Genomic DNA, 22,967 nt, shown 5'->3' with positions numbered 1-22,967 from the left:
GAGTCTGCTCCAGTGCCACTCTCACATCCTTGGTTATAGAAATTCCCACTTCCGTTTCCCCACATGATGATTACCCAGAATATCCCTGGGCTAGTGGAGTCTCTGTCCCTCTCAGCTGTGCTGAAAACGTCAGAACACAAGACTGGAGCTCCTCCTGCACCACTGAATGCATGTTTCTTGTTCAAAGGAACTACCACAACCTGGGATAAAATGTTGGCAAGCCTCCCTTCCCCTCTTACTGACATTATTCTGATCTTGGACATATCTGTTCTGGAACGCTCAGGGTTGTGGGGAGGGTATTCCCATTGGGGTCTCCTCCTCTAGTTGAAGCTACTTCCTTGGGGCCTTGACCAGACCTCTCCCCTGAGGTCATTTTATTTTCTGCCCTTCTGGGAGCTGCGAACTGTGTCTCCAGTTGCTGGCTGCTCTGGAAGTTACACAGCTTGAGAGCAATGACTCCCTGGTCTCCAGACTCCCCCTTACTTTCCCAGGAGAAGCATTCTTCCTTCCTCCGTCTCCAGGTTCCCTCTCTTTTCTCTCTTCCTCTTGGATGAATTTTAGCCTTTTCTGAAGACCAGTTAGTCTACATTCATGTATTCATTGATTCAGTCATCAAGCATGTATCCTGCCCCTACCGTGTGTCTAATCGTGGTAAATGAACACGGGTACCAACCTTGCCCTTGTGGATCTTACATTCTACTGGGGGAGATTGACCTTCCTCACATTACCTCACAAGATACAAAAATCACAAACAGAAGTACCATGAAGAAAAGGCATGGGGAGCTATGAAATTGTATCCAAGGTGAACATGCCTGAGTGTGAGCATTCAGAACCCTTCCCTGAGGAAGTGGTGTTGGAACCCAGGTCAGGAGCAAGCTAGGAGGCACCTGGAGAGGGAGGTATGGCGGGTGAAGAGAGAACAATCTGGTGGGGGAATGGCTTGTGCAAAGACTGCTTCCTTAGGCCAGCGGTTCTCAACATCAGTGTACATCAGCTTGAGAGCCTTTAAAAGCACAGATGCCTGGGTTCTATTCTCAGCATTCTTGATGGAATCAATCTGGGCTGTGGCCTGGGCATCAGGGCCTTTAGAATCAGGATGAATCTACTACCCTGGCAAGGCCACCCACACTGCAGGGAGTAAATTTCCTAATCATGTATGTTTAGGACACTTCTCAGCATCAGGGGACAATGAATAGGTGGAGCATTTTCAAACATGCCATTTGCTTCCAGAAGAAATCAAAGAAACCCACCTTCAGAAATTCCTTTGTAAAGATCTTATATGTAAGAATAAAATAAAATGAATTAAAAAAATAAAAGCTTTCAGTTAGCAATGTGTTCATCAGCAAGAAATCCCTGTTAATAATAGTCTAAACAAAAAGGGGATTATTTTTCTCATATAACAAGGAAGTCCAGAGGTGGACAATGGCTGGCTTTGATTCAGCCTCTAAGGGTCACTATTAGGATCCCATGTTCCATGAGGCTCTGGTCTTTCCTATGTGTTGGCTTCTCTTTTCATTTTTGTTGCTTCATGGTTGCAGTGTGGCTGCTACAGCACCAGCCATCTTGTCTGTCTTCTAAACAGGAAGGAGGAGGAAACTATGTCTCTTAACCAGCAACATTTTTCCTGTATCAGGATAGACTTTCCCAGATCCCTCACTTTCTCCCACTGAAGACCTTGAGTGCAAAGTAGTCGGGGAGGTAGAATGTTTGTAAAGTATAGAGAAAGGGAAGGGAGAAATGGTTGGGGAAGGTGCTGCAACACCCAGCATGGTTAAGGGACCCACAGAGAACATCACCTCCTCCACATCTTGGAACAAGAGTCTCTTTGAACCTCTCCCCCCAGGCCTACCCTAAAATACTCTGCACTTTGATCTCCTTTCTGTTGTGAAGTTTGCTTACGTCTCTTGGGGCTATTTGGTTTGCTCTTCCTTCACTCAAGTGACTCAGCAATCTGTTACTTCCTAGGACAACTTGTGATGGGACCCAAAGGGGACAGAGGATTTCCCGGGCCTCCAGGAAGCTGTCTTTGTGAAACCCCTACGAATGTGAATAACCCTTCCTACAGGGAATCCATGTTTGGGCCCAGTTCCCCACATGTTCCCGTGGTAAGGCTCCTGGGAGAAATCTGGGCTGGTTATCCATCAGGACCTCTCACCTGATCCTCTCAGACCTTTGTAAGAGCCTTTTAATAAAACTGATTTCCCCATTTTAATTGATACACACTCATTATAGGAGATTGGAGAACAAAGGAAAATCAAAAGTAGGAAACTAAATTGTCCATTTGGTTGTGGGTGCATTTTGGAGTGTTTTCTTTGTCTTTTTTTAAGAACAAAAAATTCTTTAAAATTTCAAGTAAATACAAAAGCGGAACAAATAGTGTAATAAACCTCTATGTACCCTTCACCCAAATTCAACATTTATCAACTCCTGGCTAATCCTGTTTCCTCTTTACACCCACTCACTACTGCCCACCCTCCCTTGGGTTATTTTGAGATAACCCTGGACCTCAGTTGGTCATTTGAACGGACACATAATCATCCATCCAACATGCGGCTGTGCTATGATTTATTTACCCAGTGTCCTATTGTCAGATATTTATAGGGCTCTCCCAAGCTTTTCACTAATGTAAAGAAAACTGTACTGAACACCTTTGAGTGTAACAGTTTTGTTAAGAATCATGTCCAGATGTTGAATTACTTGATTAGATGATACCACCTTTTTATTTAAGTCTTAGCATTTTAAATGTTTAAAAAATTTAAGTAATGGATAGTCTTTTTTTTTTTTTTAAGGTATTACTTATTTGAGAGAGAATGAGCAGTGGGGAGGAGCAGAGGGAGAGAGAGAGAGAGAAGCAGGCTCCCTGCTGAGCGGGAAGCCTGATACCAGGCTTGATCCCAGGACCCTGAGATCATGACCTGAATGGAAGGCAGATGCTAAACCAACTGAGCCACCCAGGCGCCCCAAATCATGCATAAGACGTCTTATTGCCAACTCAGCCAGTTGGAACTGGGAATCAAGACCTTCCTCCCTATTTCAGGAGGAATGCTGGAGTGTAATATGCACACACCCCTCCCACTGCTAACCAGCCCAAAGATAGAGATTCTGTTTCCTCCTCCAGCTTTTCTCCACCCCCTATAGAAGTGTTTTCTGGAATCCTCACGAGTGTGTTCTGTGGCAGATTTTTGTAGTCAACAACCAGGAGGAGCTTGAGAGGCTGAACACCCAAAACGCCATTGCCTTCCGCAAAGACCAGAGATCTCTGTACTTCAAGGACAGCCTGGGCTGGCTCCCCATCCAGGTACCCTGAGGCAGGCACTCAGGACATACCCCACCCCGGAAAAGGACACAGCATTAGAGGAAAGAAGGGCCAAGAGTTGGGCCCGGTGCAGAGCTTTCTGCAATCTGCTCCCATGGAAGGAATGGGCATCTCCCCTGCTCTGCTTCTGAGCGGTTCTCCAAGCCCCTGCTCCCCAGATGGAACCTCCTCTCTGAGCCAGGGTTCCAGATGGGCTCCCATCCCCACACTGCCGGGTTGCTGTCTTGATCTAGCCCAGCTTTCCAGTCAGCTGCAGAGCTCTGGGCAGCGGGAGAGGAGTGCCTCTCTCCCACCCCAGGAGGAAGCCCCCACAGACCCAGAGCCTCTGGCCCCAGGGCCAATGAACTGCCCTGCCTGCCATTTCCCAGCATGCCTACCCTGGCCATTGTCATGTGTTTCTTTGGCCAGGTGACCCCTTTCTACCCTGTGGACTACACTGTAGACCGCCGCGGCTCCTGTGGGGATGGGGTCCTGCAGCCCGGGGAGGAGTGTGATGACGGGAACAACAACGTGGACGACGACTGCATCAGTGAGTGGGGCCCAGCCAGGAGGGCCGGAAGTGCAAACTGCCACGGGGTGGAGGGATGCTTAGGGCGAGACTATGGACAATTCTAGAGCCAGAGGGGGTACACCTGAACTGCTGTGGGACAGCCCTCCCATTCAGGCCACATGTGGACTTCCACTGCCCAAGCATGTCGGTGGATCTTGCCCCAAGTCGCTCCCTTTTCCTGAATCCTACTTCTGGGCAAAACCCACATTCCAGTCCACATTCTTTATCAAAAGATAAAGGTGATGCAGAGTAAAGGACAAAAGGGAGAAGCCAAGAATTTGAATCAGGACTGTGTTACCAGACAGAGCCCTAGTGGCAAAGCCCTTTTTCGGGGGAGCTGCCTCCAGGTTGATGGGATGCTATGGGGACAGGGGGCAGCATAGCCCTGGAGGGTTTGCTTTTCTTCTTTTCTCAGTCATGCAACAAAAGCAGGAGGGGAGATAGAAAGCAAGGGATTTAGAGTCAGACAGAACAGAGTTAGGATGCTTAGAGAGGAGGCTACTCAGTGAGCAGGGGGGATGGAGGGCAGTTCAGAGCTCCAGGTCTCACTTTCCTCAACTGAAAGATGGGTATGACAGCACTGACCACTCAGGTCTCCAGAGATTCTGTGAGCTAATGTGCACTGGATTGTCTGGATAGAGTAAGGGTTCAACATCCCTTCACTGAATTATTTTCCAGCCCCTGCTGTGAGCAGCCAGGCCCAGGCTCAAGACTGGGGATGTGTAAATGCGAAGTCTCCTTCCTTGCTCAAGGGAAGGCTGATGGTGCAGTGTAGGGAGGAAGGTGTGGACAGGGATGGATGCAGGGACAGAGAGGCGGCTGGCTCCCTCTCGGTGGAGCTGTACTTCCTATGAGGGTCCCCGAAATGGTGCTCCCTGGCATGCCAGCTTTTCCTGGAGTCCCTTCTGCCCCTGCCACAGACACCATCCAGTAGATCACACGGCAGAAAGGAACTGATGGGGTCTCAAAGCTCTGTAAAATGGGGGGGCTCGGACTCTAAGACCCTTCCCTTGCGTGAGAACAGAGACCCCATTAAACGTCATCTGGCTCCCCAGGGACACAGGGTCAGCCACCCTGGCAGTTCTCTGGAGACAGACAAGAGCCACCTTGGCCACCACTTGTGCCCAGTGCCCGGTCTCCTGATCCTCACTTCGGGGGAACCCACAGTGCGGCCTGTGAAGAGGAGGTGGTGTCCATGCCCCAGGCTTAAGATAGGGATATGGTGGCTCAGAGACGCCAAATGGCCTGTTCTTGGTCCGTCGGCTAATGAGTAGCTGGAGTGGACTGGAGCCTGGGTCTCCTTATTCCCTGGTGTGGGATTTGGGGGTCTGAGGGGGCAGTCCCTAGATGCATCTGAAGCCGTCTAGGAGTCCATTCAGGAGGGTGCATGCTCTGGGTGGATCCTTCAGGCCACGTAGTCCTCACAGGCTGAGGTAAGCCTGGCCCACCCCAGCCCCCTCTCATGGCTACTTCCTTGTGTTCCTCAGGCTGTCATCGGGCCTACTGTGGAGATGGTCACCAGCACAAGGGCGTGGAGGACTGTGACGGCTCTGACTTTGGCTACCTGACGTGCGAGACCTATCTTCCTGGGTAGGGATCATCTCACGTGCTATTATGACACCCTGTCTCCCTCTCTGCCTGCCTCTTCTTTCCTTCACAAATATTTTTTTTAGTGCTTATGTTCCTTGTACTTTCTAAACACTGAAGTATGGTGACAGCTAACACATGGTCCCTACTCACCTAGGGGCAGCAGGCCATAAACACATAAACACCACGTGCCCTCTCAGGGTACCTGAGTGCCACTGAGACTAAGCTGAGACAGACAGTGACCAGCTCCATCCTGGGCCCCTGGGGATCAGTAGTCTCTATGTTCAGTGGTTGCCCCCAGGTGAGCAGCTCCAATCCCCATTGGCTACCATGACCACATTAGTCTTCTGAAAAGTGGGTCTGGAGGAAGCCCAGTGGAGAGTGGAGGGACCGGGGCATTCCCTAGAATCTGTATAACCTGAATTCCCTGGGACAACCCTTGCCCTCCGGGCCTGTGGGAGAAAATGAGATCACACCAGCATTAATAATCTAATTTTGCTGGCTTGTGGTTCCTCCAGGAAAAACCCAGGAACTTAGTACCCCTCTAGCTATATCTGGGACTCACCAGTGGGTGTTCACATTGCACGTGTCTTGACCTCCACAGCTCCAAAGCCAGCTGAGGACCACTGGCCACTGGCCCTATAAAGTGAAGAAACAGCACCAGATTCCCCTTAATCCTCACAGAACCAGAGTTGTATAGCATTCTAGGGGAAATGGGAAGGCTGTTCCTCCCTCAGTTCCTGCTTCTCCCTTGGCTCCAGAGTGGATCACTGGCCCTTGACACCTCCTAAGCCCCTCAGGAGTCCAGTCTCTTTAGCATTTCCTTCCAGCTCTGTTCTTGGACCCAGGCCCTCCACAGGGCTGGGAAACAGACACCAGGCCTGGCATTCTGTAGCCTCCTCTCTGGTCTCTCTTCCAAGGTGGTCTCCTCAATGCCCACCCCCCAAACACACACTGATATATCAAACCAGGCTAGGAGAACTACAGACCTATAGTCACCCCAAAACAAGCACTTTAGGCTTGGCCAGGACCCCCCTATATCTCTGTGTCTGTATGTACTTCCCTATCTCTGAAGTATGGAGGGCTCCTAACGTGCCAGAGAGTTGGCAGGTCTGAGCTGGTTGGTTGATGGCTTCATGGCGACAACTCAATATAGACATTTGGACATGGAGTACAGGATTGCATAGAGCCCAGGGCTTACCCACTGGCTCACTGTAACTACTCATCTAATCTCTAGAAGCCTCAGAGAATGCTTGCGAATATGGGTATAATGTATAACACATGGACTCAGGATTAGCACTTGGGCTTAAAGAAGTATAAACTGTCCAATATGGTGCCCCCCAGCCACATGTTGCTATTTAAATTTAAATTAATTAAAATTAAATAAAATTAAAAATCTAATTATTCAGTCACACCAACCTTATTTTAAGAGCTCAGCAGCCACATATGGCTAGTGGCTGCCATATTGGACTGTGCTAGAAATAGAACATTTGCATTACTACAGTATGATCTAATGGACAGCACTGGAAACCTTTCAGGTCTTGAGAAGGGAGTGATTATTTCAGAGATGTTGTGTTAAGAACAAGGTTACCAACTGTTTCCACCCAGATCCCTCAGCTGGGCTCCAGGGGAAAAGCCCCAGAGGCCTGGACTCAACTGCCCCAAGCCTCTCACCCCAAATGAGAATGAGAACAGTCTCTCTGGAACCCTTGGGTGTAAGGTAGCAGCAGTGGCTGCTGTCTGATGAGGTTTGACCAAAAGTCACCAGAGGTGGCCTTTGAGAACCTAGTGTGGACGCAAGGGCTGGGCAGGCGCTCTCCTGCCCACTGGCCCCTGTGCGCCCTGACCCCTGTCTGCCCCCTCAGGTCGTATGGAGACCTGCAGTGCACCGCGTACTGCCACATCGACTCCACGTCCTGCCGCTACTTCACATGAGGGCCGCGAGGAGGAGGGCTGCGTCCTACGTTATTGGCAGCAGCTCCTCCACCCTTGGCAAATTGACTTCGCACCATCCTGGTCCGTTTTCCACCACCTCCGTGTGACAAAAACAAGGACAAACTCTCGCTGCTAAGACATGCTTGTAACTCAGTCCAACTGGAAGAACTTAGGACTACTGCATCCTGTCTTAATCCAATGTCCCGGAAAAACTTCCGCGTGCCTGACCTGGGAGCTGTTCCCCATTGCTACCATCTGGCCAAATAGCCAAACCTACAGTGCCCTTTCTCTTCTGGAATGTTACTGACCCAGACCATGGTCTTGGCTTAGAACTGTTAGCCCCACCTAGACCTGCAGGGCTTTTTGAATTTGTTCTCATCCTACGTGGGGCATCTGGTATACCGGCCTCTCTGCTCCTCTGACCTCCGGAAATGTGGGCATTCTCACCGAGGGCAGCCAGAAATCAGGTCTCTCCAGGTCTCTCACTGCAAAGCAGCGAAGTGGGCCTGTTCTCTCGAAGTGGCTCCCAGCTCTGGACCCACTGGGGAACCCCTCAACTGGCTACAGCCCAGCACAGCCTCATGTGGATGCAGCTTTCCCAAGAAGAGACCCAACTGTGAAAAAGTCCTGAGAAAGCAACCAAAACGGTGCTCCGCCCCTGGGAGACGGTGGAGGCCCAGCTGGGGTGCTCAGCATGTGAACAATAGCAGAGCGGTGGCCTTCTGCTTCTCAGTGTTTCCCAAAGGGGTAGCTCTTGTGGTTTCGCTGTCCCCAGCACCATCTTGACCTTGTGGCTCTCTGCACCTTGACCTCTGTCTTGTAAATGCCCCTTATGTCCATTTCTTATTCAGGAGATTCACTACCAGAGGGTGACCTCCTAAGTCTACACCTAGGCAGGCTTTGGTGTTTCCAGTCCTTAGGAAAGCACCATTCTGGGTTTCCCCCATGTGAGGCCCTATGACTGAGTACCTGCCCCAGGCAGAGTCCATTTCTGTCCTGAGCTCCAGCTCCTGGCTGCCTGCTGACTGCTGCGTGCATCCCAAGACTTTCCCTTTGTATCTCTGTAGCGCGTAGCCTTGCCCTCATGTCTATGTGCCTGAGCCCCCCACGTTTCTGCAGGGTCATTAGTCTGGCCTATCTGTGAGCTGCCTTGTACCACCATCTTTCCTGAGTGGGGCTTAGCTTGTTTTGGAAAGATGTCTCCCCCACGGCAGACCTCAAATGGGATTTGTCTATTTGTTACCAGATGGAGGGACACTTTGGGGCTTTTGTACGAAGCTATTTAGTGTGACTGAGTCCTGGGGACTCAGTAGACAGGAGCTTCTGGCCCAGTGGGCTGTCACTAGTGATCTGTTGTAGATGGGATCAGCCCAAGGGTGACGTCTTTAGAGATGGGTGCACTGGTCAGCCCGGTTCCCTCAGCCTCTACTGCACACTTTGGGGTGATGTTGCTCCCATGTAAAGCCACACCTTGATGCTGGGATCTCCAGATGGGAAATCAAGAAATACAAGCCATTTGTTTCCCCACTGTGGCTCTCTTTTCCCTGGGTTTTTGGGCCAGTGTCCCAGCATTACTGTTGGGAATGAGGGGTCTGAATTCACTGCCTCCCAGGCTTTGCAGAGGTTTCTAGAATGTGGAGCAGTACTACCCCCTCGGGGACAAGAGAGGAAACTGATGTTGATAGGGAGGGACTTACCTAAGGCCACAAAGCCTGGTCTTGCTAACCCAGCCCCACGCCCGCCTTATTTTAGGACTACGTTTAAAACAAGATGGATCTCCAGTACTGCCCTTGGTTGGACCTGGCCGTGAGAGGCCCTGTCCTGGGTCCCTTTGCTTTGAAGGGCACCAATCTGGCCCTCTTCTGGCCATGACCCTCCCCACAGGGCAGGGGATCTATGAGGCCAAGGTGACCTGCCCACTGGAGCTTGTGTACCCACCTCCCAGACCACGATCCAGGTACCCGGGAGACCACAGTTCCCAGCCAAGTGGTCCTGAGCCTGAGCAGGCCTCTTCCCCATGTCTGTCCTCCTGAGTGTGACCTGCACACACCCAGGTGGCCAGGGACAAGCTGTGTTTAGGGCTTGTAGATGGGGCTTGGATATGCGGGCTGGGGTTTCCACACATTTAAACACGAAGCCTCTCTCAGTGTGGGTTGGGCCTTGGTCTCCTTGTGCCGCCACAGAACTTTGAGGAATCTAAATGTTCCAAATTCAAACCCAGGCTTCCAGGTCGTATGAAAGTGTGACTGTCAAGTAAGCAGAGAGACATATTTAATAATAGTTTGACTCTAACGTAAATACTTAGACCTGTGGCGCATGAGCCTCCACCTGCGTTCTTGTAACCGGCTCCCACAAGATACAGGTGGGCCTGTCTCCGCCTATTGCAAGGACTTTCTGAATGGCTCTGAATATCGGAAGGACTCAAAGCCACATGTTTGAAGTATGTATGTAATAATAGCAATCCTCCCCCTGTGGCATTGTGATTTAACTTAATTAACATATAGTGTATTACTTTCAGAGGTAGAGGTCAGTGATTCCTCGGTCTTCTATAACACCCAGTGCTCACGACACCACGCGCTGCCCTCAGCCATCCCCTGAAATGCTGTGGTACAGGAAGCAGGCTCCCCAGGAACAGGGGCACCTGTAAGCAGGCCTGGAGGCCACAGAATACATAACCACATGTCTCCTGAGAGCACCTGCTGGCCCTGTGGGGAGCTGAGGTGCTGCAGCGGGGGAGGGAAGAGCACTGTACCGGGAGTCCTGACACCGGGGCTCAGACGCGGTTTGTCACTTCTCACAGACTCCATCTCCTTACCTGGAAGAAACTGTATGCAAGGGCTGAATTTTCTTGTGGGTGGGGACTCTGTCCTCCAGAGGTGACAGGGCATGCCTAGGAGTGGTGATGGATATCCTCAGCTGCTCCTGAGGCTGTCACATGCAGTGGCTGAGAATATCATAGGGTCTTCAGAGCTGCAGCTGAGTCACCAAAAAAGGCTATGCCGGTTTTGATACTTTTGTTGGTAGGTAGCAGAAAATCCAACGTAAATATAATATAAACCACAGGGTGGAATTTATTGGCTTATATAACTTAAAAATTCCAGCAGCAGAATGGAGATCAGGCATGGTTCAATCAAGGCTCCCACTCCATTTCTCTGCTTGAGCTGTCCTCTCTATCTCTTGTTAGTTTGATGCTTGGGTAGCCACAAGCTGACTACTGCAGTTTCAGGCTTACGTCTGTACCCTATAATATCCAGAGGAAGAGATAACATCTATTCCAGTGGCTCTCAAATTTTTGTCCTAGAAGCCCCCTAAAAATCTTACCTTGAGCCTCATTGCCTGTTTGGGGTCACATGCCCATTCATATCGTATTGTCAGGAGAATGCCACCCGCTAATTGGATTACAGCTGGGTTCCTGAACCAAAGGAGGCAAAAGGTCTAAGATTACCCCTTGCCCACTCCCTGGGGATTCTCCAGAAGCACATCAGCTGTGTAAGGAAGGGGCGGCTATTGGACTCTATAGTGGGGAGCAGGTGTGGAGTGAATGGGTGCTGGGTACACATGGTGTTCATCACAGTGGCTGTCTCTGGTTTTGCTTTTCCCTTTGGCAGGAATAGGTGCTGAGCCACTGGGGCAAACATTTGGGAAGACTCCTCATGCTTAGAAAGCTCTTGGCTGATTCTGATAAATCTACTCAAAAGAGATGACTCCCCTAGGGAGCCACAGGTTGTGAAAGAGTTGGTATAGTTTGATTTTGTGACAAAAGGACAGGATCGGATTCACATATCTGGGTTTGAAGCCTGACTGTCACCAACTCCCTGTTTAATCATCCTGCATGATTTGCTTAACTTTTCTGAGTCTGTTTTTCTCATCTTTATACTGGGTTATTTCAGGGTTGTGTTGAATTTTAATGATAATGTGGTTACAATTTCTGACACCTAGAAACTCTTTAGGGAGGACTGGGTTTTATCTGTATCATTATTATTTCATGACTCAGGCCGAATCACTCACCTCTTTGGGACCTGGGGTTTCTTTCCTCCCCCCTTTGAAGCTGGTTACAAGAGTTCACTTTTGACGGCAGTTTGGACCAAGCCTTTACTACAAAACAGTGAGAGAGCAGCAGTTCTCAAACTCTGCAGCGCATTAGCCCATTTGATGAATACCACCAGCGATGAACCAACAAGTTTTGTAGACCAACAAAATTAGGTTTACTGTCTTGTAGAAGAGAGACCAAACACCAGAGGAACAATGGGGGCATCTCATCAAACCGAGAAAGACAAGATTATGGTAGGACTTGGGGAGGGGTGGAAGCATAGGTAGAATATGAAAGAAGTATTGTGGGGAAAGGCTCAAAGCAAAGCAGGCTGTGTATAAAGGGGTCAAGATCAAACCTGGACTGCGGAGTGGACCCAGGTCCTGATTCCTTGGGCAACTGCAAAGTTAAGAGAAGCATGGACTGTTGTGCCTGAAAATTCCTATCAGGATTTCTGAATCTAGGGAAGAAATTGAAACTGCTTCTCTGTGTCATAGTGACTCATATGGCTCAGGTTTCCAGGCAAGAGTGGAAAGTTTTCTTCTTACTGATAGGATTGCAAAATGCAAAGTTTTGACAGCCCAAGATTTGAGTCACAAAGGTTGACAGTGATTTTGGTTCAGGCAGTAGGAGTAAGAAGCAAAGCTGGGGCTGTCACTGAAAGGAAAGCAGCAGTCACTCAAAGAAAAAAGTGAGTATGATACTGCAGAGCTGCAGTGGGGACCTGGGGAAAAAGACGGCTTCCTGTTAACTTGCTGCTCTGGCAGTCTGATGAATGACAGGGGACGGGGCTGACTTTTCTTCTCTCAGTCTCGACTGTTTTTTTATCCTTTCACCAGTAAGGGAGGCCCAAGCTCTGCTCAACAGATCCCCAGTGATCCAGCCTGTGGCTAGGCTTCTCCAGGGAAGCATGGGGAGGGGGTTTGGCCCCAGATGTCTTTATCTACCTGCAAAGCTATTTGAGTGACAAATTTGTGAGCAAAGTAAGGTCTTTAGAGGAACATTAGTAACTAGTACTTAGGAAGCAGTGCTTGGGAAGAAGGTAGGACAAATTTTCTAAGCATCATGGGACAAATTGGTCATCCATCACTCTAATATGGACCTGGAGGACACATGGGTCAAATTGCTTAAGAAATCTCCAAACTTCGTAATTAATGAGCCAACCATGCTCCAATGACTGCTTTACTTAAATTGTCCCCCACCCTTCCTCCCTATAGTGGAGTGAACCAATTTCAAGGAAACTCAGATTTTGCATTTGTGTGGTAACAATGAGCTCACAGATCAAGGATCTTGGCAATTAATCAAGGAGACTGTTATACTTCAGCAACCCACAGTTACCACCCATGGGCCCAGAGGCTCTAGGAATGTAGTTTCCATCTTCATTTGTAACCATTCTGAGAGGCTGCAAATCACATGAGAGTAATGGGTTAAGGACTCCCCACCCCACATCATCCAATTCCTTCCCCTCCCCTGCCCCCACGGGGGAAATAGAGGAAGAGAACTCTCTCTGCCTTTATCAGAGGGGCTTCCTCTCTGAGGGTTCGACTAAGTTCTTTGCAGCCGCAGACAGCTGACTTTTAGAGTCAGACAGCTCTATAAGAAACAACCTCACTAAAGGAAAAATGGGCTATTTCCCCTGCCCTCTGTTCCCCTTTGCCCCACTAACTTTCCAGAAAGAAAAAGGGGCCGTGTACGAACGAAATCCTGCTGCCAAGATGCTGGTATCTCAAGAGAATTGGTGATTATTTTGGTCTTGCCATCCTTCCACCCCCTCAATACCTCTTCTAGAATTTGGGTTTTGATGTTCTGACTTAAAAGGAGTATCACCCACTGCATGTGCCACTCCAGGTTACTCTCAATCCAACAGCTAGCGCGGGAAAGGAAGGCAGTCATCCTTAGTCGTGGGTCATCAATTGAGGCTCATCGAAGGAGACTGTCTTCTTAGGGCAGAGGTTTAAAGCTTTAGGGTTTATAAGGATGACCTGAAGGGCTTGTCGAAACAGATTACTGGGACCCACTTCAGAGTTTCCAATTCAGCAGGTCTGGGATGGCACTTGATAATTTGTGGTTCTAACAAGGTCCAAGGGGATGCTGATGGTGCTGGACCCAGGAACCACATTTTAAGAGCCACTACTCTGGGGAAATGTCTCAGCTGAGAAAAATGGCAGTAGACCAAGTAAACTGGGGGAAAGGAGGACTTTGGGTAGGTGGCTTTTTTTATACTCTTCCATTAAGGAGGTAGGGTCTTTATCCCTTCCTCTTAGAATCCAGGTGGGCTTTTGATTGCTCAGACCAACAGAATACTGTGGATGTGATGCTGGGTGACTTCGCAGGCTAGGTCATCTACAGCCAAGCAGCTTCTTGGGACACTCATTCTAGGGGAAAGCAGCCATCATGTAAAAAGACCATCTACCTTGAGACTGCCATGTTAGAGAGTCTCTGGTTGACAGTCCCAAATGAACCTGCTTTCAGCCATCCCCACCATGGTGCCAGACACGTGAGTGAAGCCAGTTTGGATTCTCCAGTCCTGAGAAGTAACCTAAGTAACACTGAGCGACCTCAGTTGAAGCCCTAAGGAGTTTGCTCAGCCAAGCTCTATCCTAAATCCTAACCAACAGATTCCAGGAGATAAATGGCTGTTGTTTTAAGCCACTAAGTTTAGGGTAGTTTGTTACTTAGCAATAGGTACCAAATAGTGCTTTAAGTTGAAATGCTTAGAAAGGAAGCAAACTACTCTGAACAGGGCGAAGTGCTAAGTCCAGAGGAGCCGCTGGCTTGGGTTTGGTGCCCTCTGCAGGAACCATGAATAGAAATTGGCCTTAACTCCTATGTGGACTTTCATTTATCTGCCCGGGAGAAAAGTCAGGCCGAGGGGGGACTTAGTGATTGTATGGTCCAGTGTTCTCAACCATGGTGGGGATGTGGGGATGGGGAGGTAGTAGATTGACTGCCTTAACCCCCTAATTCTAACACCTCCCTGTATCCACACCCTTCCAGCACACTTTGCAACTCCTCCCACCAGCTGGTGGAAGGCACTATATTTGCCTGCCCCTTGATTCTGAACTTGACCCTGCGACTTGCTTTGGCCAATGACACGTTAGCAATTGTGACAGAGGCAGTGGTGTTTCCTCTCTCACTCTGGCACCTCTGCCTTTGCCATGACAATATGCCTACGTTAGGGTGCTAGAGGATAAGACACATGGAGCCCACCTGAATTGTCCTAGCTGGGCTGGCCAAGGCCATCGTGGATCAGCAGAATCTGTCAACTGCCAGACATATGGAGCCCAGTCGAGACCAGACTGTCCAGGCACTCCCAGTCTAAATCGTCAATCCAGACTTGTAAGCAAAATAAATGCTTATTTTAAGCCACTGAATACTGGGATGCTTTGTTACATATCACTGTAGAGGCAACAGTTAGGTCAGGATCAAACTCCCTTAAGTGATGAATGTACACTGCCACTTCCCCAGAGAGTCCTGGTCCAAGTCTAACCATTTCCACCTGAGGAAATGGGAGCCAGTTGCAGAATAAGCAGCGGAGGATTCCTAGCCTAGTTCTCGCTCTCCGCCCCCCCCCCTTTAAAGATTTTATTTATTTACTGGAGAGAGGAGAGCACAAGCAAGGCAAGCAGCAGGCAGAGGGAGAGGAAGAAGCAGACTCCCCACGGAGCAGGGAGCCTGACTTGGGACTCGGTGCCCAGACGCTGGGATCATGAGCTGAGCCAAAGGCAGCCGCTTAACCGACTGTGCCACCCAGGCGCCCCTATCCTCTTAATGTGTAATTATAGTCAGTCCAAATCTCTGGAGCACCTATTTGGTGAAAGACGCCAGAGAATTAAAAGGGAGTATGGTCGCTGCCCACCCAGTTTATAGACTACTGGGAGCCAAGACCACAAGACTGATGTGGGCACTGCTGGTGGAGTGGAAGCAGGAGGCAGGGTCACTTCCAGCCTATGAGTGTCTGTGTGGATGGATGAGTGGCATGGCAGTGCAGGTGGAAGGAATGCGGTGAGCTAAAATAACTAGGATATGTCTAGGCATTCAGTTTAACTGGTGCATGGTTCTCAGATTCAAATCTAAGCTGCCTTTCCAGGCCAAGTATTGGCCTCAGATGCCATTTGGCTCTCTAAAGACAACCTTTGAACTTCACACCTTTTAAAACTGAGGTGTTTATCCTAATGATCATAAACACCAAATTAAAAAGGAATCCATTTAGGTAAAGGAGGCTTAAGCATAAAGGATTCTTAATAGAGCCCTATATTTTTCATTGATTTTTTTTTAATTTTATTTATTTATTTGACAGAGATAGAGACAGCCAGCGAGAGAGGGAACACAAGCAGGGGGAGTGGGAGAGGAAGAAGCAGGCTCATAGCGGAAGAGCCTGATGTGGGGCTCGATCCCATAATGCTGGGATCACGCCCTGAGCCGAAGGCAGACGCTTAACCGCTGTGCCACCCAGGCGCCCCTTCATTGATTTCTAGTAAGAAAATAAAATCCACCAAGACATAGGGAGTATTGCTGACCTTTTTTTTTTTTTACTTAAATATAGTGATCTTTAAGAGAATAAACCAAAAAAAAACTTTACACAGCAAATATTTTACATAAATGTAAACATGCACATCTACTTCATAATTATGCAAAATAAACTTTTAGGAACAAGATTTTAAAAATCATCAAAGAATAAGACAATGAATCCAAGACAGATAGGACAGAAGCAACAAAAATACATTTCATAACGCTTCAATTGGTCTTGTCTTCCAACCTACTGGTTAAGGCCTGAGTTTCAGAAATCCTACCTTCCTTGCCAAATGGAAACATCCAATTTGGCTGTACCTAATATACATCCATATAACAGACTGTTATCTTTCAAAAGAATGTAATAAATACATCTCTCACACACACATACCCCCATACACACACCCTACTTACCCAGCCTCTCATTAAAGATAGGAAGGATTTTGGAATTTTCAAGTTTTCCCACCACTGAAGCACATACATATTAATACCACACACAGAAAAAAATGATTCTGCTATAGAAATAAAGTAGTTAATGAGTGGTATCATCACAAATCCCTAGTTTGTATTAAGTTTCCCCAAATCACATCTTTACTGTGGCTTGCCATGGCTCCTTGGGTACCTAGGGTTTAAGTCTTTATACCTGCCTAGTGACCCATAGTATGGTAGACGTTGTATGGGACAAACAAAAGGCAATTTTAACAATTTAGTTAGAGACTTCAGAACCATGAAAATCAGCACGGATCACTTCCAGCTGTCTCCAAATGCTTGGAATGTTTTCTCCATGTCTACCCTCTGTACTCCACTGGTTGGTTTTCTCTGACTCCTCCCCACCAGGCTATAAGCATCTGAATATCTATTCCTGTGGACACCCCAGGGAATAGAGATGAGAATGACAGTCCCTGCTTTTAAGGATTCAAGCCAACCAGAGCTCAAGCAAGAGGAAGGTTGGTATGTCCACAGAGCACGCCAGTGCCCTGAAACAAATAGAGGAAGAGGCCACGAGGATGGCATCTACAAAGCATCAGGCATGGGGCTTGGCAGGGGACAGCGGAGGACTGAGAAGGCACAGAGGCACAAAAAGCAAGTCCAATGAGGCCGGCACAAGGTTACTCATGAGAAGTAGTCTGTGAGGCCAAATTCTTGATTTCCAAAAAGGAAAAATTCCTTATTCCGGTAGGTAAGGCTGGAGGGCTAGAGGAGGGAACCACTGAGGGCTTTGTGCAGAGAACTGGAAATGGGCTAGAGGATAACCATGCAGTGTCAGGTAGGATGGGTGATGGAGGAACAGGTCTGAAGCCCAGAGAGCCCGACTCACCAACCAGTGCCACATGCAAGCATTTCCTATAGAAACAAACATCTTGACCCGACATGCCAAAAACCACAGCTCTGTCTGTATAAATCAAGACTTTGGGAGGGGAAAAAAAAGAGAGGTTTAAATAGATATTTTTAGTTCAAGTTCCTGGAACCTGCCCCAGGTTGAGCAAGTTAAGAGCTGTGAAACAATTCCCATATCCAGTAACAAGTCAAGTCTCCCAATCATGACCTTCACCTTCCCTGAGCTGTCATTACCAAGGCATTACAAAACAATTATTAATTCATTATAAATAAATTCCTACCTGCCATGAAACGCACTGAAACCTCATGACGGGCTGAGAACCGCCCCCAGAGTACTAGCATGTCACCCTATTATCTATACTTGGTGGGTGGTGTGAGTGTGCCGCCGGATGAAGGCACTGGGCCCACCTCGCCAGCTCACCGGAGCCCCTGTGTGCATCAGACGGGTGACTTTATAAGGTGCAACTCCCACCAAAGCCCCCACCGTGAATCATCTAATTCCTTTCTAGGTCCAGACTGCTTCCACCCGCAGCGGGGGAAGCAGAGGCCGTCTTTGAGTAGAGGAACCCAAGGAAGGAAAATCATTTTTAATGTTCTCGATACCCACTGAACCAAAGTAAATGGAAATTTCTCAGGAAATTTCTCTTCAAATTGTACTCATTCAAATTACAGAAATGGGCTACTCCATACTCATCACGGGACGATTTATCACACATTCAGTCAATATGGAACATTTACTAGTGACCAGTTTCCTGTAACAGATTCATTTGGAAACTGCACACTGCAAAAAGGCAATCCTGTGACTTTCTTCTAGGTGTGTATCAAAAATACAAATTGGTCTGGGAGTCAGGTACAAACAGTGGTAGAAAAGCATGAACGGAAATGCTTTCTCAAAGAATGTGCTCAGTTCATATTGCAGAATTGCTTCCTATCTAGATTCTGGTTTTTGAAAACGTGCTGCTGGTTCTTTTGTTCGGAAAGGTTCCTTCACTACACCTCTTTTCCATTCCTACCTCCCCCTACTAAAATGCACCGAATGAAGAAGCCTTAGCACGGATCTACATGGAACTAGAAGCCCCCACCGGACTGCCTCTCAAGTGTCAGCACAGTGGCTGCTGGTTTAATCTGCTCACCCAGCCTCATGGATTTAGGGACTTTCTGGATCAGAATCTGAGTCAGAGGTACCCAACACTTTCATTTTTTGGAATCCAATAAAAGCTCCGATGTACAACTATCAGTGCCATGTCTAAGAATCTCCAGTTCCATTAAATGAGATTCAAGGGAGGGAGCAGCAGGGAAAGCCTGGACTGGGGGCAGGAGACCGGCCATCAGCCAGCCGTGGGCTTCTCTTTCCTTATTTGTAAATGAGGGGTTGAACTAGCAGAGCTCCAGGGTCCTGCCCGGCAGACGCTCTAGGGCTCTCTCCTGAAGTCCATTTCTACACAGGCTTATCAGGTTGCACCCGATGAAACTTCCTTACCACTTTGTGTCAACAGTGTAAAGTGGTTTTAACATACTTCTATGCTGCAGTGTGAGGTTTCCCTCTCTCTCCTACCCCTCAAAGACCAGGTTTCATTTCATTAGTGCAGACCACTTGGCCAAACTGGTGGCTGCTGAGGTTTAAAACGGAATCACTGGCCTGGTAAAGATCACAGCCTTTGAGTAACCTAGACCAGGGCACACTGGTCTGCTGCACATGAACAGTGTTAACCAAATAGAAATATAATTCTGTTAGTTCTTCCACAGTTCTACTTTGCAACACGAGATTGTTCAAAAATTACACAAGAAAATCACCCATCACCACTAAATTAAAGACTTGAATATCTGAGACCTCCAGAGCCTCAAACTCCTACACAGTCACTGATCCACAGCGTGTCCCTCTCAGCACGGGGCTCCGTGCGTGCGCAGCCCGGTCCAGCAGCACATCTGTGCACGAGAAGCTGATTTCGAAAGATCGACTCTAGTCATCACTGTCACTGCCAGACTCACTCAACTGCAAGTCATTTCCTATAAAAAGAAAACAGAATCACACCAAAAGTGCACAACTTCAAACGGACTTCCCCACAATTCTTTGTTTGACTGCCTTGGTTACCACACTACAGTAAAACCAAGCCAACTCCACTTAACTAGGGAGGAAAATCGATTTGGCTCAGTGACAAAACTGATGCAGTCAATGTTTTTTAAAGAAATGCTATTCTTGGTAGCTGCAAAGCACAGCAATGCTGCTTACTGGGATCGAACAGGCAAGGAGCAGGCCAGACAGCTTTTAAATGTGTTAACAGATGGCAGGAAAGCATGTATAAATAACTGATTCACCATCTAGAACTGTCCACATTAAGTTGCTTTATAAAAGCTAAAATAACACAGAGTTAGGCTTCCTACTGAGGAAGGTGAATACTGTTTATACCAGGAACACGCTAAGCCAGGATCCCCTCTGGGACACCGCTGTCTAGGATATTCATGTTACTTTAAACCTCAGCTCGACTTACGAGCTTTTGTAAAGCCTCCAATTTCTGTTTAGCATGCCGAATTTAGGTTTCAGGAGTGAAGAAGAGAAGTACTCAACATTCCAGTCTCAGATGATGATAAGAGTAATAGGACCCCAGCTGATACCACAAAAGTGAACTACTACATGACCAGATTACTGATCCCGAGGCAAGCTCTTCTCAAGTTAGTTCTGAGGACTCTGGGGTCCTGCGGCCCTTTAAGGAGGGTACCTCCTTTTCTATTCCACACCTGTGTGATGCCGGATCTTCTTCATCTGTATCAACCTGAACAACTTAGGGCAATAGACTGAATGCAGAAGCAGGTATAGAATCCAGCTTTCTACTAAGCCAGACATTAAAGAGAGTTGTAAAATTGTAAAGCTGTGTTATTCTTCTTATGAAATATTTTGATTGGAAAATTTGTTCTTCATAAAAATGTTACTTTTGTTAACCTGTGATGGTTATTATTGTTACTTTAAATGAATTACTGGATATATTTTAAATATTTCTCAGTTTTAATTTCTAATATGGTAAATATTGATAGATCTAAGCCACATACACAAAAGCTCTTTGGGGCCTCAATAATTTTTAGAATCAAGAGGTCTGAGACCCAAGAATGCGGCAACTAACATTCTAAACTTAAGGAAGTAACCGCGGGCATGGCAACCGCTGGTCACTCCCAATCAGCTAAGCTGAGCTGATGTCTTACACAGTAAGACGCTGTGCATTTAACAGGTCAGCGTAAATGGAGCTGAAAATCTAGCTTTGAAATTGCTTATATAATTGATTTGATTCAGGTTCAAATTGATCCATTTATTTTTGAGGAAAGAAAATATAATCAAGGTTACTATTCAGGAAAACAATTTTATAATGACTTTATATATTTTTATATCAGGGTTAGCAAATTTGCGCTATTTACTGTGATTCTAGGGTTTATAAGCTGGTTCCAGCTGACAATCCTGGTTTAAATAACTCCAGTGCTTTACTGTCTACAAGATATGCAAAGCTAAGGTCTTGCTATTTGAAGAGCTGCAGAACAGGATGACTTGGAGCCATAAAGAGCTAAAAGGATTTTAAGGCACTGGTTGTCAGGTAACGCCCACGGTGCTTTTTTTCTTTTTTTTTTTTTTTTCTTTTGCTCTTTCTTTCTAAGAGGAAAGAATAATTTAGCATTAACTGGGCAAAATTAGGAACTGACTTAAAGCCACAGTAGCTGTCTGGTACTTTCCCACTGTGAACACTAAACTCCCAATGTGAAAACTTACTCTCCCTAGCCAACTGAGAAGAGCATCAAAGCACCTCCCTGATACCTAGAATGTAGGCCCACAGAACGGAATAGCAGGCAGGATCCTTAACTGATATCCTAACGGTGTTGAACTCACTCAACGAGAAGAGCAGGGCCTTGAGTAGTGTTTCTCCAGTGGGGGTGGTTTTGTCCCCCAGAGGGCATCTGGCAATGTCTTGAGACATTCTGGGTTGCTACAACTTGGGCAGAAGGGAGGAAGAAGGGCACCTAGTGGGTAGAAGCCAAGAATGCTCTTAGCCATCCTGCAATACATACGACTGTCCCCACCCCCTCAACTAAGATTTATCTGGCCCACAATGTCTCTAGTGCTGACATTGAGAATTACCTTTGCCTGGTCCATAGTCGTAGGGTTAACTAAGTTAGCTCCCCCACTATTGCCTCCAGACCTTCCAGCCTCCTCAAAGGCAGTCATGCCAGGTGAGAGCATTCATTAGGATTCTGGAGAGAGAGGGGCATAGGGAACCAGCACTCTCCCCACCTCCAATACAAAGAAATTTGTCTTTGTTCTTATTTTACTCTGCTTTACTTTAGTATCAACTGCAGTGAGAGCCACCCAGACGTTGCAATGCCCCTTCCTCTCCGTCTTGCCAAAGGCTAGTTGATTTCCAAATATATCCTAATGGCTTAGGTTCCCAAGTCTGTGGGCAGTGGGACACCACAGTCTGGAGAACTGGGTTCTTGGGACTGTAAAAAGACCTGGATGCAGGGGGCAGTATGTGGTAGGCAGCACCCCTAAAGCCTGGTAAATCCAAAAATAAAGAGCCAAGCTATTCATGTTCTAGCATTTTCCAGAATTCATAAAACCTGATTTGTCCAGTGGGGGAAAAAGAGAAAGAACAGACTTTTTAGTTTTGTACTTCCCTTTTTTTTACTGTTTGATAACTTACTCCTTTCTGCTCCAAACTTTTCTTTGTTGGGATCCTTTCTTATGCCTTAAATATCTTCTGGTGTATAGATTCTGGCGTGAGATAGACAGAAGCCACATCTCTGGCCTGACATGCCACCCCTCTCTGAGCCAGAAAAGGGAGAGCACACTTACTGAGTGTGTTCATGAGCTGGTTGCTTCCTTGCGGCTGGCTGGTTCCGTTGGCCACAGCCGGCCTGCTGTTGTAGGGCTGCTGGTGTGCGGGCTGCGGAGGGGACGCTGGGCCATTGTCCTCACCCCCACTGCTGGAGCTGTCGTCATCACTTCCTGACGAGCTCTCGGAGTCTGAGGAACTGCTCCCACTGCTGCTGCTCATCTGTTCAATAATGTCAACCTCGGCCCTCAGCTCTGGAATAAGAGGACAGGACGGGGGTGAGCACAGCAACCGCGTTCAAGGCCACACACCGAACCTTCTGTACACAGTGAGGCGGCAAGACCAATAGCAATGAGGAAGAACTTAAACTCCTGCTTCTTAATTCCCTAAAAACGTACAAACAAAACGACTAAAACCAAAGCCAACAAAATAAAATTCTGTCTTCAGAGAGACAATGGAAACATTAACTTCACCCCAAATAACCAGACAGAAAACAGTTTTGGATAATGGCTGTTCTGTGTAAGAAATGAATCAAGTCTATTTGCCTTATCTACTTAAAAAAAAAAAGAAAGAGAAAAAAGATTGTGAATTATTAAACACCAAGTAAGAGAAATTTTAATGCTAAGGGGTTGAAAAATATTTGATTAGGCACTGGAAGATCTGGATGCTCGTTCTGGATCTACCTCTAACCAGCAGTGAGACCCAGGTGGTGGCAGATGAATTTTCCAAGACACTAGAAAAAATCAAAGGCCAGAGCAGGCGGCCTCTGAAGTCCTTTTCAGCTTTCTTGTCCCACAAAGAAACTGAGGCAGGCAGGAAGGGGAACCATGGTAACTGAAGGAAAATGGGGAAACGACGTTCTTCCTCTGCCCTCTTTTTTTTTTTTTT

The 22,967-nt window shown here is 47.5% G+C and overlaps 2 protein-coding genes across 18 annotated transcripts in view; one reads left to right on the top strand and one right to left on the bottom strand.

Moving 5' to 3' along the window:
• COLQ (collagen like tail subunit of asymmetric acetylcholinesterase) overlaps positions 1 to 9,865 on the top strand; it is a 92,061-nt gene extending 82,196 nt beyond the window's left edge. For all 12 annotated transcript variants that reach the window (XM_034663674.1, XM_019795427.2, XM_034663673.1 and 9 more), the window contains 5 exons: positions 1,966 to 2,105; positions 3,179 to 3,298; positions 3,725 to 3,845; positions 5,354 to 5,456; positions 7,319 to 9,865. In XM_034663674.1, the coding sequence (XP_034519565.1) occupies positions 1,966 to 2,105; positions 3,179 to 3,298; positions 3,725 to 3,845; positions 5,354 to 5,456; positions 7,319 to 7,388 (554 nt within the window). In that variant the 3' untranslated portion in view covers positions 7,389 to 9,865. The remainder of the gene's footprint in view (positions 1 to 1,965; positions 2,106 to 3,178; positions 3,299 to 3,724; positions 3,846 to 5,353; positions 5,457 to 7,318) is intronic.
• Positions 1 to 22,967, bottom strand: part of EAF1 (ELL associated factor 1) — a 48,139-nt gene that overhangs the window by 16,349 nt on the left and 8,823 nt on the right. For 2 of the 6 annotated variants that reach the window (XM_034663682.1, XM_011219894.3), the window contains exons 5-6: positions 22,100 to 22,333; positions 6,019 to 6,092 (exon numbers count right to left, since the gene is read on the bottom strand). In XM_034663682.1, the coding sequence (XP_034519573.1) occupies positions 6,019 to 6,092; positions 22,100 to 22,333 (308 nt within the window). Of the gene's footprint in view, positions 1 to 6,018; positions 6,093 to 17,172; positions 19,276 to 21,136; positions 21,268 to 22,099; positions 22,334 to 22,967 lie in introns of those variants that run through there. The other 4 variants (XM_034663683.1, XM_019795432.2, XM_034663684.1 and 1 more) reach the window with 3 other exon arrangements.

This window comes from Ailuropoda melanoleuca, chromosome 6 (assembly GCF_002007445.2).
Source record: "Ailuropoda melanoleuca isolate Jingjing chromosome 6, ASM200744v2, whole genome shotgun sequence".
Classification (NCBI taxonomy): domain Eukaryota; kingdom Metazoa; phylum Chordata; class Mammalia; order Carnivora; family Ursidae; genus Ailuropoda; species Ailuropoda melanoleuca.
Note: the sequence above shows the minus strand (reverse complement) of the source record. Positions and strands in the feature narration are given on the sequence as shown.